At 49.2% G+C, this 12,164-nt stretch overlaps 1 protein-coding gene across 1 annotated transcript in view; it reads right to left on the bottom strand.

Annotated features, from left to right (window-relative positions):
• Positions 1 to 12,164, bottom strand: part of CHAT (choline O-acetyltransferase) — a 48,617-nt gene that overhangs the window by 4,568 nt on the left and 31,885 nt on the right. The window contains exons 10-13 of the mRNA XM_027586980.1: positions 9,851 to 9,973; positions 6,867 to 7,008; positions 6,658 to 6,720; positions 483 to 620 (exon numbers count right to left, since the gene is read on the bottom strand). Coding sequence (XP_027442781.1) covers positions 483 to 620; positions 6,658 to 6,720; positions 6,867 to 7,008; positions 9,851 to 9,973 — 466 coding nt within the window. The remainder of the gene's footprint in view (positions 1 to 482; positions 621 to 6,657; positions 6,721 to 6,866; positions 7,009 to 9,850; positions 9,974 to 12,164) is intronic.

The raw sequence follows: 12,164 nt of genomic DNA, 5'->3' as shown, positions 1-12,164 counted from the left end.
GCCTGCCGTTGGTCGCGCAGCCCTTCACAATATTGGCCGTGACCTGTTTGGAGGGCCTGGTCCATGCCAGGCACTGAGCTAGGCTTTCTACCCAAATTGTCCCTTCTCGCTGAGCCAGAACTTCACTCTAGACCTGTCAGGCTTCAGAGCCTGTGGCTGGCACAGTGGAACGCCGCCCCGCAGGTAACAGATTGAAAGGTGGTAAGCATAGTGGCTAGAGCACCAGTTCCCATCCAGTCCTCCTCCGCTAGGGTGGCGTTCACGAGTACACCCATTTAGACGGGGGGGTGGGGGGCGTGGGGGGGAACCAGCACTCAGAGCATTCAGGTCATTTTGCCAAAGGACATGCAGCTGGTAAGGAGCACCTCTGGGACTTGCCTGACTCCAGCCAGTGGGCTGTAGTCACTGGTCTACGCTAAGTGGCCTTTTAGAAAGCCCACTGGTTACACTAAGTGGCCCCTTGGGTGACAGCCGCACGGTACCTGGCTGGTTGAGAGGATGAACCGGTTGCTCATCAGGTACGTTTCATCTGTAAACATCTCGGGCAGCTCCTTGCATGTGTCCCGGGCCAGCTCCCGCAGCGCCAGCAAGTGGTTGTCAATGGCCATCCCTGTTATGGCCTGGATAGTTGGGGACAAAGAACAGGAGATGAGACAGGGGCTCCCGTGCCCTCCCCCCTTCTCTAGCCCGCAATGCTGATGGCCATTGCAAGGGCCCCAGCTTGCGCTTACCTGGTGCTTGCTGTGGACAACGTGCGTGGGTGGCCGCCCAGGACTGACCACTCTACCACTCAGCCTGTGTTCCACGGACCCTTTCTACGTGCAAAGGGCAAGTCCAGAGCATGGACTAAAGTGAGCATGCCCGCGTTAAAGGTCTATGAGGCTGAGTATCGCCTGCCTCTCAACCCCAGCATGGTCATTGCCGACACACTGTGTATGACCCCTCTAAGTGGGAGGGGTGGGCTAGGCATCCCTAGTACTTTCTTAGGTAGAGGAGGAGTCTGGGGGGCAGGGATGGGTGCTGGGCCCTGTCAGGGCATGGGGAAGGGTGTCCCAGGCTATCAGGGGGCAGACTTTCACCACAACCAACACTTCATCCTCCAGCAGGAGTCCAAGGAATGAGGGATAGAGAACATTAGGGTCTGTTCCTAAATCTTGATTGCTATTTCATGGGCTCAGGATCATTTCAAATAAACTGGATTTACAACCTAAGAAATCATTCTGAGACAGGAACTAGACATCTTAGCAGAGGCTCAGCTGATGTTTACAAGGGGAAAGCTTGTTCAATGAAGAAAGATTTTTTTCTTTTTATTGCAAGATACTTGAACTCTTATCAAAGGCTAAGATAAGAGCAGTGGGGACTCCAGGTTGTCTATGTAGGCAGAACTCAGAGGCGGTATGGCTGGAAGTGGGGCGGAGGGGCCAGGGTACACATTTCATCTCCTCCCCACTTGAGGCTGCGTGTGTAACACACACACTGGTTTTGCTTGGATTACATGTTCATTTGGGGCAATTCTGGGAGTGGTGGAGACTTGGGGGCCACCTCCGGCCTATAGGAGTAACCTGTGGGTCCCCATCAGGGTAACTGTAAATCTTGGGAGGTTCACGCTTATGTAAGATGGCCGCTTAGCTGTCAAAGCCCCACATAGGAGGAAACCTCCATCACAATGGATTAGCCCCGCAGAGGAGGAAACCTCTATCACAATGGATTTTGTTCAAGTTTACAAGGCATGTTTTGGGATTTGACAGCGTTCTTTTTCAGTGGAGAATGAATGCATAAAGAAGATTCAGAGGCCCCAGTCTCTTCAGATGCTCCTAATTCTAGCCTGGAGAGACATGTTCTATAACCGCAGTTCACTTTAGATGTGACCCGTTAGGACAGAGGGGAAGGACTCTGAGCCCATCGATGAAGTGGGTGGGCTGCTAGGTTCTCTGGTTACCTCTGTTTAATCGCTGATTTGTGTAGATCTGTAGAAGCAGTTAGCTGCTCTATGCAGCAGCTACCCAACAGTCTTCACCACCTCCAGCTCACTGTAGCAACTGGGGTTGATTTAATGGATTGTTTGGATTAAGGCCACGAGTAGTCATGAGCAAAATGATTCATTGTTCAGTCATTCATTCAGGGAAGCTTACTTGAGTGCCCACTGTGTGCCCAATGCTGCTGGGCGCTGGGGGTGTGCGTGCTGTGAAGGAAAAGCCTAAGATGTTGTAAGAATCTGGGCGGGAGTGTCTGGACCACGCTTGCTCCTTCCCTGGGATGTCCTTTCTCCACTACTGTGACCAAATACAGCTGCCAGAGGCTGGAGCTCTCCTTGCTTCTTTCCCCTGGTCCTGATCCCCCACAGCCAACCAGGCACCGGATTCACCTCAGAGCATTTTTATAGCTCTCTCCTTCTCACCCCCATCTCTTTTATTTAGCTGTTCTCATCAACTTAAAATAGTTAACACAGCTGAACCCTAAGGCAATGCTTTAGAGGATATTTTTCTAAATCTTTTATAAACATTTAAATTCTTACCAAAGTCATATATTTATATAGCTTAAAACCCCGAAGAAGCTAAAGACATCTGTCACTCTGCCAGGTCTGATTCCCACACCACAGAGGCAATCAATTTAGCTATTTAATTGTCTTAGTTCTAAGTAACAGTCTTAGACTGCGTTCACTACATTTTTCAGCTTTATCTATATCTTCTTGCTATAGAAGATGAAACTTTGGCTCTTTTATACTCCTGCTCCCCAAATATTCTTCCATTCTCCCATCCTCTCATTAGAGTTATGTTTAACTCTTCATTGTTTGATCACTATTCAGTGTTGACATGATTATAATTATGTAAGTATTCACAGCTGAGTCTCGGGCTGCATTATGAGATTTCCTTTCTTGTTCACCTTTTGTTTTCCTTGGAATTGGGATGATTTTTAAATGACTAAATTATGATTTTCCCCACTTGCTTAGCTTTCTATGTATCTATAACTAATTGATTCTTAAACTCTCAGCCAGAAGTGTAAAACTTTTCTTAATACACTCAAATCAGATAATTTGTCAATTTCATTCCACCTCACTTCTTGCTTCTCCATTTTTTTTAAAGATTTTATTTATTTATTTGACAGAGAGAGAGAGAGGGAGCACAAGCAGGGGGAGTGGCAGGCAGAGGGAGAAGCAGCCTCCCTGCTGAGCAAGGAGCCCAGTGTGGGACTCGATCCCAGGACTTTGGGATCATGACCTGAGCTGAAGGCAGACCCTTAACCGCCTGAGCCACCCAGGTGCCCCCTCTTCTTGCTTCTCTGTGGACTGATTGTTCCTGTGTCTGCTGAACAGTTGTCAACTTGGGATCTCCTTTTACTGTCACCCTCTTTCTCTTTTGTGTTGAATCTTCTGATTTTTGGAGCACACAACGTCTTTTATGTTTTAGCTCTTACTTTAGTAGTCTATATCCTCCAATAGTTTGACAAGAAAGAAAGCTTAATAAGTAAAGCTTTTGAGAACTTGTCTGTCTGAAAACGTCTTTCTTCTGTCTTCAAAGTTGATGATAGCTTAGCTGGGTATGGAATATACATTACAAATCATTTTCCCTCAGAATTTGAAGGCATTGCTCCATTATCTTCCACCTTCCAGTGATGTTGTTGAGAAGTCCAATTACACTTTTATTCCTGATCTTTGTACTTGTTTTTTTTTTTCTCTCTGAGAGATTTTAGAATCTTCTCTTTGACCTTTGTGTTGTGAAATTTCCTTGGTATGAATGTTTTCCTCTATTACACAAGGTACATGCTGGGCTCTCTCAATGTGAAAGCTCATGTCCTTCAACTCTGAGGAATTTTCCTCAGTTATTTTGTTGTTGTTCCCCTCCACCCCCATTTTCTCTTTCTGGACATGTATTACTTGGGATTTTGGTTCTCCCATACTGAGCCCTTTTTTTCTGTCCAGTATTTCATTTCTTTGTTTTGTTGACATTTTGGGAAGATTATTTCAGCTTTATCTCCCAATCCCCCCATTGCATTTTTTCTACCATATTTTTCCCCAGAATTATTTTTATTGCCCCACCAAAAAGATTTTTTTTAGTTTCATATTCTTATTAATGGATGTAATAAGTTCATTATCATTCAGAGGATTTCAATTACAGTTTTAAAAAATGTTCTCCTGCTTCCTGCATTGTTTTCATTTCCTTGAATTTTCTCTTAAATTATTTTAAAAAATTAAGCAAAAATTTAAAAATTACACAAAAACATTTGTACTGGTTTTTGTGTCTTATGTTAGCAACTTTCCTCAATGTCTGATGATTAATGGCTACCTGTTTATATTTCAGAATAAAGCACTGAAAAAAGTGATTAGAAGATACATGTGTAAGCCTGTGCTTACCATCTGCTAGACTTCACTGGGAGGTGAGCTGGCTGGGCTATTTCATTGGGCACCCCAGCTATCAGTGTCTGTGATTTTGTTCGCTTGGCCTGGTCAGTCTCACCACAGAGAAATCCTCTAATCTCATGCTTGGAGAGAGGTGGTAATAAAAGTACTTCCCAATGTACCTGGAGCTGAGTAGGTAGACTTTGATTAATCACCCTGTTTAATTTGGTTAACCTTCCCTGAGCTTTACCTGGTGTCCCCAAATCTAGAGTCCTCTAGCCTACCATTGAGAAAGGGGAGGGTAGTCGCCTAGCTGCACGGGGTAATGGAAAGGAACTGAGGGTCTGACTGCTTCTTATAGAGATCATCAAGCCATCCTCTTCTTTTCAGCCCTGCACACACCTGTACTTTTGGTGGGTGCCTCCAATGCCTGAGCCATTCTGAGGTTCTGCAGAACAATTCATTGGACTCCTGGGTCTCCCTTACTCTTTGCTTGGGTTTCAGCTTCCTCCGGTTTGCTAGGTCACTGGCCATCTGTTCTATTTTCCAACTCAAAAACTTTGCTGTCCCTTCCTTTCCCACTCTCTTTGCCTAGTGTATTCATGGCTTAAAAAAACCCCTTTGCTGATATTTTTGAGGATTTCAGAGGGAGTGACAGTAAATCCTGGTGTCCACCATGTTTAAACAGAAGTTGGTGTCTACCTCTTGAATCCCCTGCCCCTGCTCTATTTCAGTCCTTATCTCAGCTCTACCTAAATATTATATAGATTCCTAATTAGCATCACTGAGTGTTGGCAGACCACCCTTGCTCCAACCAGTCCTTCTTCTACCTGGTCACCAGAGTAAACTTTGTGACTGAAAAATCCCATCTCATAAGCTCCCCTGCTCCTCTGTCCTTTGCAAGCTGCACACACGAACTACTAGCTTTTCCTCCAGTGTGGCTTATTCTCTCAAGATTATCTGCCTTTGCACACACTCTTCCCTTCTGGGACCATTCTTCCCTTCTATGTCCACCTGATAAGCATCTCTTCATCCTTCAAGTCTCATATCAAGCACCACTTCTTCTGGGAAGTCTTCCTGGCTTTCCCAAGCAGAGGAACTAGCTTGCCCCTCCATGCTCTCTCCTACTTCCTGAGGACTCTTTTCACCTGGGATGAGATTTACCATTTAAGGGCTTTTCCTCCCAGCTACTCAGTAAACTCCCTAAGGACAGGGCTTATGGACTTTATCTTTTATTTCCTACCACCCAGCACCTTGTCTGGCATTAAGCAGGAAAACCAAAAATACCCACTCAATATGTGAGAGTGAGCTTGATTTTCCCCAAACAGAATGAACACTTAACTCTTCAGATGAATTCAGGACCTGGCAACTGAATTGGAAAGAAGTCTACATTGGCTAGTTCTAAAACGCAGATATGCATTGTACTTGCTTCCAACTATATGGAGTGAAATTTGGTCAACCCCTCTTCACAGGTTATATGCTCCTTCAAATACTGTATCAGAATCATTTCCAATTGATATATTGATCACCAGTCCAAGTAGTAGCTTCTTCTCTGTTATTTGTATGCAAATCATGGCTCTGCCATGCTAGAAAATAAACTATTAAACTAAGAGAACATTTCCTTTAAACTTTTGATTTTGGGGCACCTGGGTGGCTCAGTGGGTTAAGCGCCTGACTCTTGATTTCAGCTTTGGTCATAATCTCAGGGTCGTGAGATCAAGCCCTGCGCAGGGCTCCACGCTGGGCATGGAGCCTGCTTAAGATTCTCTGTCTCCCTCTCCCTCTGCCCCTCCTCCCCTGTTTTCTCTCTCTAAAAAAAAAAAAAAGTAAAAATAAATAAAATTTTGATTTCACTATTAATTTTCAGCAGACTTTTTTTAATTCATAGGCAACATAAATAGACAGAAAATAAGAAAGCAAATCCAACCATAGGTGGGAATAAATTCTGCCTCACCTGCAGTCATGCAAGGTGTGTGAACCACCACAGTTTGCCAGGCTTGGCTGCCATCCCTCACATTAGACTTTTCTTGTTGTACGAACTGTAAAGTGCTATATGTGTTTGGTGTTATTATTATCATTATTGTTTTTTCAAAGACCATTCATGGTATTCTTGTAAAAATCCATGTGAAAATGAGTGCTGTGTTACCCGGGTTCTAAAAATAAGAAAAAGGCTCTGAGAGGCATGGCTTTCACCAAGTCACTGGGTGCTCGGTGGCCCAGCTCTCACCCAGGTTCTGGTTGTGGCCCCGTGCTGGCAGGCCCAGCTTTGGGCAGAGCCCACCGTCATGAGTTCACCTGAGAAGAGGCACCACATCACTCACCATGACTGTGTACTCAGTCTGGGCTCGGACGGCATCCTTCAGGAGCAGCAACTTCTCTGACTCCTGTCAACAGACCAGACATGAGGCTCTAAAGGGCTACTCAGTGACAAACAAGCTAAAGGAGCTGGCTGTCCCAGAGCCCAGCTGACAGGCAGCCCATAGCTGCCTCGCTGGCCTCCTGGAGACTCCTCAGGCAGAGCAGGACTTACCGGCACAGCAGCCTCGTGGTCAGTGATGGCTTTGACAAAACTCAGTGCCTCTGGAGTCGCTGATCGAATGTTGTCTACGCGGCCCTCCTGGAACCGGCGAATGGACGCACTCTCGTAGGTGGGCACGAGTGTCCCGTGGAGCCTGCAGAAGATGGAAGATGAATGGCAAATGGCATCGCAGTCTCAGGAAACCAGAAACACTGAAAGAAAAATAGCCTCTGCGGGCTTTATTTTTACAGTCCTGGCTTGACTTGGTTAGTATTTCATTTTAATGTTAATAGAATTCTAGAGGAGATTTCCCAAAGATGAGTGTCGGGGAGTCGCTAATAGGAAGAGCTGTGTATGCGTTCATCCGCTGGTGACACTGTGTGGATATAAAATAATGAAGTGACGGGTAACTTTTCAAAAAATCCCAGTCTGGTGGGAAACCTAGAATTTTCTTCGAGACCTGATGAGTGTTTGATTAATAGCACAGAATGGAAGAATGGTGTAATTAATCATTCATACCCTTGAGGGAATCTTATTTTATTTAGAACAATTCAAGCGCGACCTATGGATCTAGGCAGGGAGGGGGCTTTCGTGGTCATAAGTGGAAGCTGTGGCACAGGCCCGCCTGTCCGGGGGCAGCGGAGCTTCCAACAGACCCATGGGCGCCATGGCTGTGCCTCTCCTCCCTGAGGTCTGTTGACAGGAGCCGCTCCCCACCCCAGCCAGGGAAAGTCCTTTCCTTAGGCACGCGAACCAAGTGAGCCCTCCAAGACTTGCACACCTGGCTGGCACACATCTTTCTCACCCAACAGCAAAGTCTTTCATGTTGGGGGTGGGGAGGAGGAAGACACAGAATCACAGAGGGGCCGTGACTGCACAACGTCGCGCACAAGTCACGGTCCTGCATGTTGGCCTTGTCAGGGCACGTATCTCCCATGCTGGGGGAGTGCTAGGAGGAAAGCCGGGTCAGAGTCTGCACAGTGCTTGGCGCTGTAACTTGGCGAGAAGGTGAATAAACTTTCTGGACACTTCTGTCTCATTTCCCCAGGGAGGAAGGACTCTGGCAGGGAGCTCGTTTCCTGTCATCCGTATGGCCCCTGGAGGCAAACGCCATGCCCAGCACAAAAGTAGATGCCATCACTGGCTAGTCACTGATCAACCCCAATCTAGGCAGCTTCCAGGCTTCCGCTGAATCTAGAGGCAGATCCTATTTTGGCTGTTTGTTGAGCCCAGGAGCCTCTGGCCATGTCCACTGCTGGCCACGTCCAGTGCCACAGAGATTATTTGAGGGTAGAGGCGGCTGTGCTCTGTGCAGGGTCTGCTAGCCTCTCCTAGCTCTCGAATTGAAATGCTCTCTGAAGTAACCCCTGGAGGACCCTGACCTCATGGCCCATCTCCGCCACATGCCAGTATCAGAATGACGACAGCGGTTCCAGACACCAGGTCCTGCCGTGGCTCGATGTGTCCCCATGATGAGCACAGACCTCACGTGGGGTGACGTCAGCCTTCCCCAAGGAGTCCCAGTGCTCAGAGTGGCCAAAGCCACTTCCTTTCCCTGTGAGTCATGGCCCCTTGGGAGGACACTGGGATCTGGGATGCTGTGTCCACATGGGTGCTGTCTGCTCGTTAGTGAGACCTCCCTCCCCTGGTCTTATTGCGAGGTCACTTTATGTTCCCCCCATACATTGCAAAGTAAAAGCAGATCCTGGTGGGGTCCTGTGCCAGTTGATGAGCTATTGCTTCAGGAACACTAGAACCAACAGGAGCCAGCCTTATCTTGAGGATGATCTACTTTGCATTTTAGTTTTAGCCTCCTATAAAAGACCAGTTGGCCTCCCTGCCCTGTCTTCAACCCTTACTCACTAGTTTCTCTCCTCGCCCAACACAGAGCTACCACGATATTTTTCTATACCACAGACCTGACTGTGCCACCCCCAGATAACACTCCCATAGTGTCTTCTCACGTCTGTGACTCAATCCCTGATGCCTACTCTGTGCCGGGTGTGTGAGATACCCAGAGTGTCAGGGTTGGGAGAGACAGTCTAGAAGACAAAATCGACAAATCAATGAACAAGGTAGCTCACGTGAACAATGACTGCCATGAGAAAAAGAGAACACAATGTGACAGGTTGGAAAGCTGGGTGGCGAGGGGGCCCGGAGTGGCTGCTTTAGGTAAGGGGGCGGGGCAGGCCTGTGAGGGCTGACACTTGGGCGGGAGGAGCCGGTGTGTGAAGAGTGGTGGTGGCAGCAGCGGGGGGGCGCCGAGATACAGCCTGAGTAAAGGGCTGGAGGCGGGAGAGAGCTTGGGAGGAGGGCCCCAGCAGAGGCTAGTTCACAAGGAGCCTTTCTATGCCTGGACTTTGTTCTAAACATGGTGGGAAGCCATTGGGAGGGTTCAAGATGGAAAGTGATAGAAGCTGATTTGCATATTTCAAGGTTTACGATTCATGAAGATGGGAGTGGGAGCAGAGCCCTTGGGGAGCATGCTGTGGCTAAGCAAGCCCGAGATGACCGGGGAGGGGCCAGTGGCCATGGAGATGGGAAGACAGAGGGTAGGTCCGAGAGACATCTGGAGGACGCACATGGGGGTGTCACAGGTGGGAGAGGAGAGACAGGGATGAATCAAGGATGAGTTCACATTCTTTGACTTGACCCATGGAGGGGGGGATGGTGGTTCCACGTCCTTATCAAGGAACAGAGCACAGCTAGAGGGGCCCATGTGGCCTGGCTGAGGGCAGAAGGAGAAGTCCCCTGGGCCGCTTCTCAGGCAGCTTCCTGACTGTGATGTCCTTCCCTCTCTTTTCTGAGATTGGATTCCCACTTTGAATCCCAGTTCAAGCAGTACCTCTTTCCATGCAGCCTGCCCTGCTCTTCCCATCTTTTAAGTCCACAGAAAATCATTCCTCCCTCCAGGATGCTTCTAGACTCTGGAGTCTAGAGCAGCTTGTTGGGCAGCCCGCCTGGGCAGAGTCGTTCGGCTGGCAGGCTTGGCTTACCTGTAGAAGGCCAGCTGGAGGGCCACCTGGATGAAGGCATCAGGACTGCATTTCTGCTTCTTAATGAATGTTTTCCCAAAGACGTCAAACTTATAAACAGTGAAGTCGAGATTCTTTACTATTCTGTGGAAGAAAAAGAAGAGGCGTTATTGCATGCAAAATAGAATGCGCGCACCACAAGTTCTAACCAAGTTGCTCAAGCTTGGTCTACGACCCGGTGCTCTGGAAGGGGAGGACATGGTCCTTACCCGCTGGGAACATATTGGGTGTCAGAGACAGGCCTTGACATAAGTGGCAGAGGGCACGCCAGATCAGCTCCTCTGAGCTGAAGAGGAGGCTTGGCCGGGCAGGGCGGTGGCCCCATTCTGGTGAAGGGGGAGGGGGCCCAGCTGCAGGGAGGGGCATAGGGGCACAGGGCCTGAGAGACATTTGCATGTGTAGGGAGAACACTGCCCACAAACAAAATCCCAGAAACCTGTTGCCCACGGAAGTGGGCCTGAAAGAAGCCATTCATCTGACCTGTTTGGGAATGTGTGTCCCACATCCTCAGATTCTTCTGGCATCCTGGCCAGTCTGCCAGACCTGGCACATAGCCTTTGCCCAAGGAAAGGCCCATTTCTCAGATGGCTGTAAGCCATTATCTCTTCACAGAGACTCCTCCCTGTTTTACTATGAGAAGAAATGCCTGGGGCCTCCCTGGTGGTCATGGTCGCCACAGTGAGGGCTGCTCGTCTGGGCTTTGCTGGTGACTGTAAACCCATTTTACCCAGAAACAACTGCTGAGCGCATAAGTCACTGTCAGAGTAACAGGTAGATACCCTGAGTCTATACTGAGACCCTTGAGCACTTGTCTCCCCCTACCAATATTGACCAGTCTCCTCCTTCATAGTGAGTTTGGGGTCTGGGCTGGTTGTCCACTGGAGCAAAGTTTGGCAGGGTCCACATCATCTGTCCACTGGCTGTATGTGAATGCAGAGCCCTGGGTAGGCAACCTCAACCCTCCACTCACGCCCTTCCACAGGACTCAGATGCTCTCTGCCTGTTCAGCTCTCAGTGGGTCCATGCCAGGTTCTCGGGACCCAGGGAGACTCCCCCCACAGTCCAGCCTGTTGGCCAACTGTCTCTGGACAGGCTGAGCTCATGGTCACATGGCCACCCGGAAACCCCTTGCTCGAGCCCTGCCCACTCAGACCCTGCCTCCTTCCACAGGCAGCTCGGAACCCCCGAGGCTCCTCCTGTTTTCCCACCCTCAGGCCTCTCCTGGCTCCCCACCTCTGGGAAGAGAACCTCGGGGGCCCCACTCCGATCTCTGAAAATGAGTGGGTGCCTTTCTCCACCCAAGGATGCCAGCCCACCAACTCACTCTCCTAGAGGCCTGCTCATCCCAAGAACAGCCCTGTACGGTTGAGATATCAGCACCATTTGTAGATGAATACCCGAGGCCTCTCCTACTCTCCCACATCAGCCAGTCAGCCCCCACAGCAGCTTGCCATGGACTGGTCCTCCCTACCCTCTGAGCCTGGCCATGATCTGTCCTGCTCACCATGCTCTTCCCACAGTCTCCTCACTGGCTCCCTGAAAACCCCTGCACCAAACCCTCCAGGGGCTTCTCCCCACTGCAAGACAGCGTCCAGCCCCCATAACACAAGAACAGCAAAGCTCTTCACAATGTGGCCTCAACTTCCCTTTAGTGCCTCAGTTCTGGCCATTCTCTCACTTGCTGGTTTCCAAACCACCCTGCATCTTCTATGAACCTTCTATGTACAAGCTTGAACAAGCTGCCTTTCTGCCTCTTCTCTAGCTGCCTGCACCACGAACTCCTATCCATCCTTCAAGGCCTGTTTTGCAAAGCCCTCCCACAATGTCCTGGTAGAATTCCACTGCTGCGTCCTCTTGTGGGTTCAGGCCTGTATGCCCTTCTCTGGTTTGGGCACTTGTGTCACACATGTTTTGGTCTGGGGGTCTACCTCCTCCACTGAAGTGTGGACAGCAGGCTCCGTGGCATACTCATTTCTGTGTCCCTAGCCTTTCCACAGTCCTAGCGCATTCACATGTTTGATGAATGAATGAATGAATGAATGATGCTCGCTTCCCGAATGGGGGAATGAACAACCAACGGCCAGATCTAGTTGCCAGCCTGCAGCTCCCTCCACAACTTGGCACTGTGCCAGTGCAGCCCCCCCCCCCCAGAGGCCCACACCCATCCATACCCATCCTGGCCCCCCCGCATGGGTCCCATTAGGGACTGAACTGCCTCTCTTCCCTTGGGGAGAAAGGTCCCCTTGTCACATTGTAGTGTAAATTCAAGCAAATT

The sequence above is a fragment of the Zalophus californianus genome, chromosome 15 (assembly GCF_009762305.2).
Source record: "Zalophus californianus isolate mZalCal1 chromosome 15, mZalCal1.pri.v2, whole genome shotgun sequence".
NCBI lineage: Eukaryota > Metazoa > Chordata > Mammalia > Carnivora > Otariidae > Zalophus > Zalophus californianus.
This window is presented reverse-complemented; position numbering and strand designations above follow the sequence as displayed.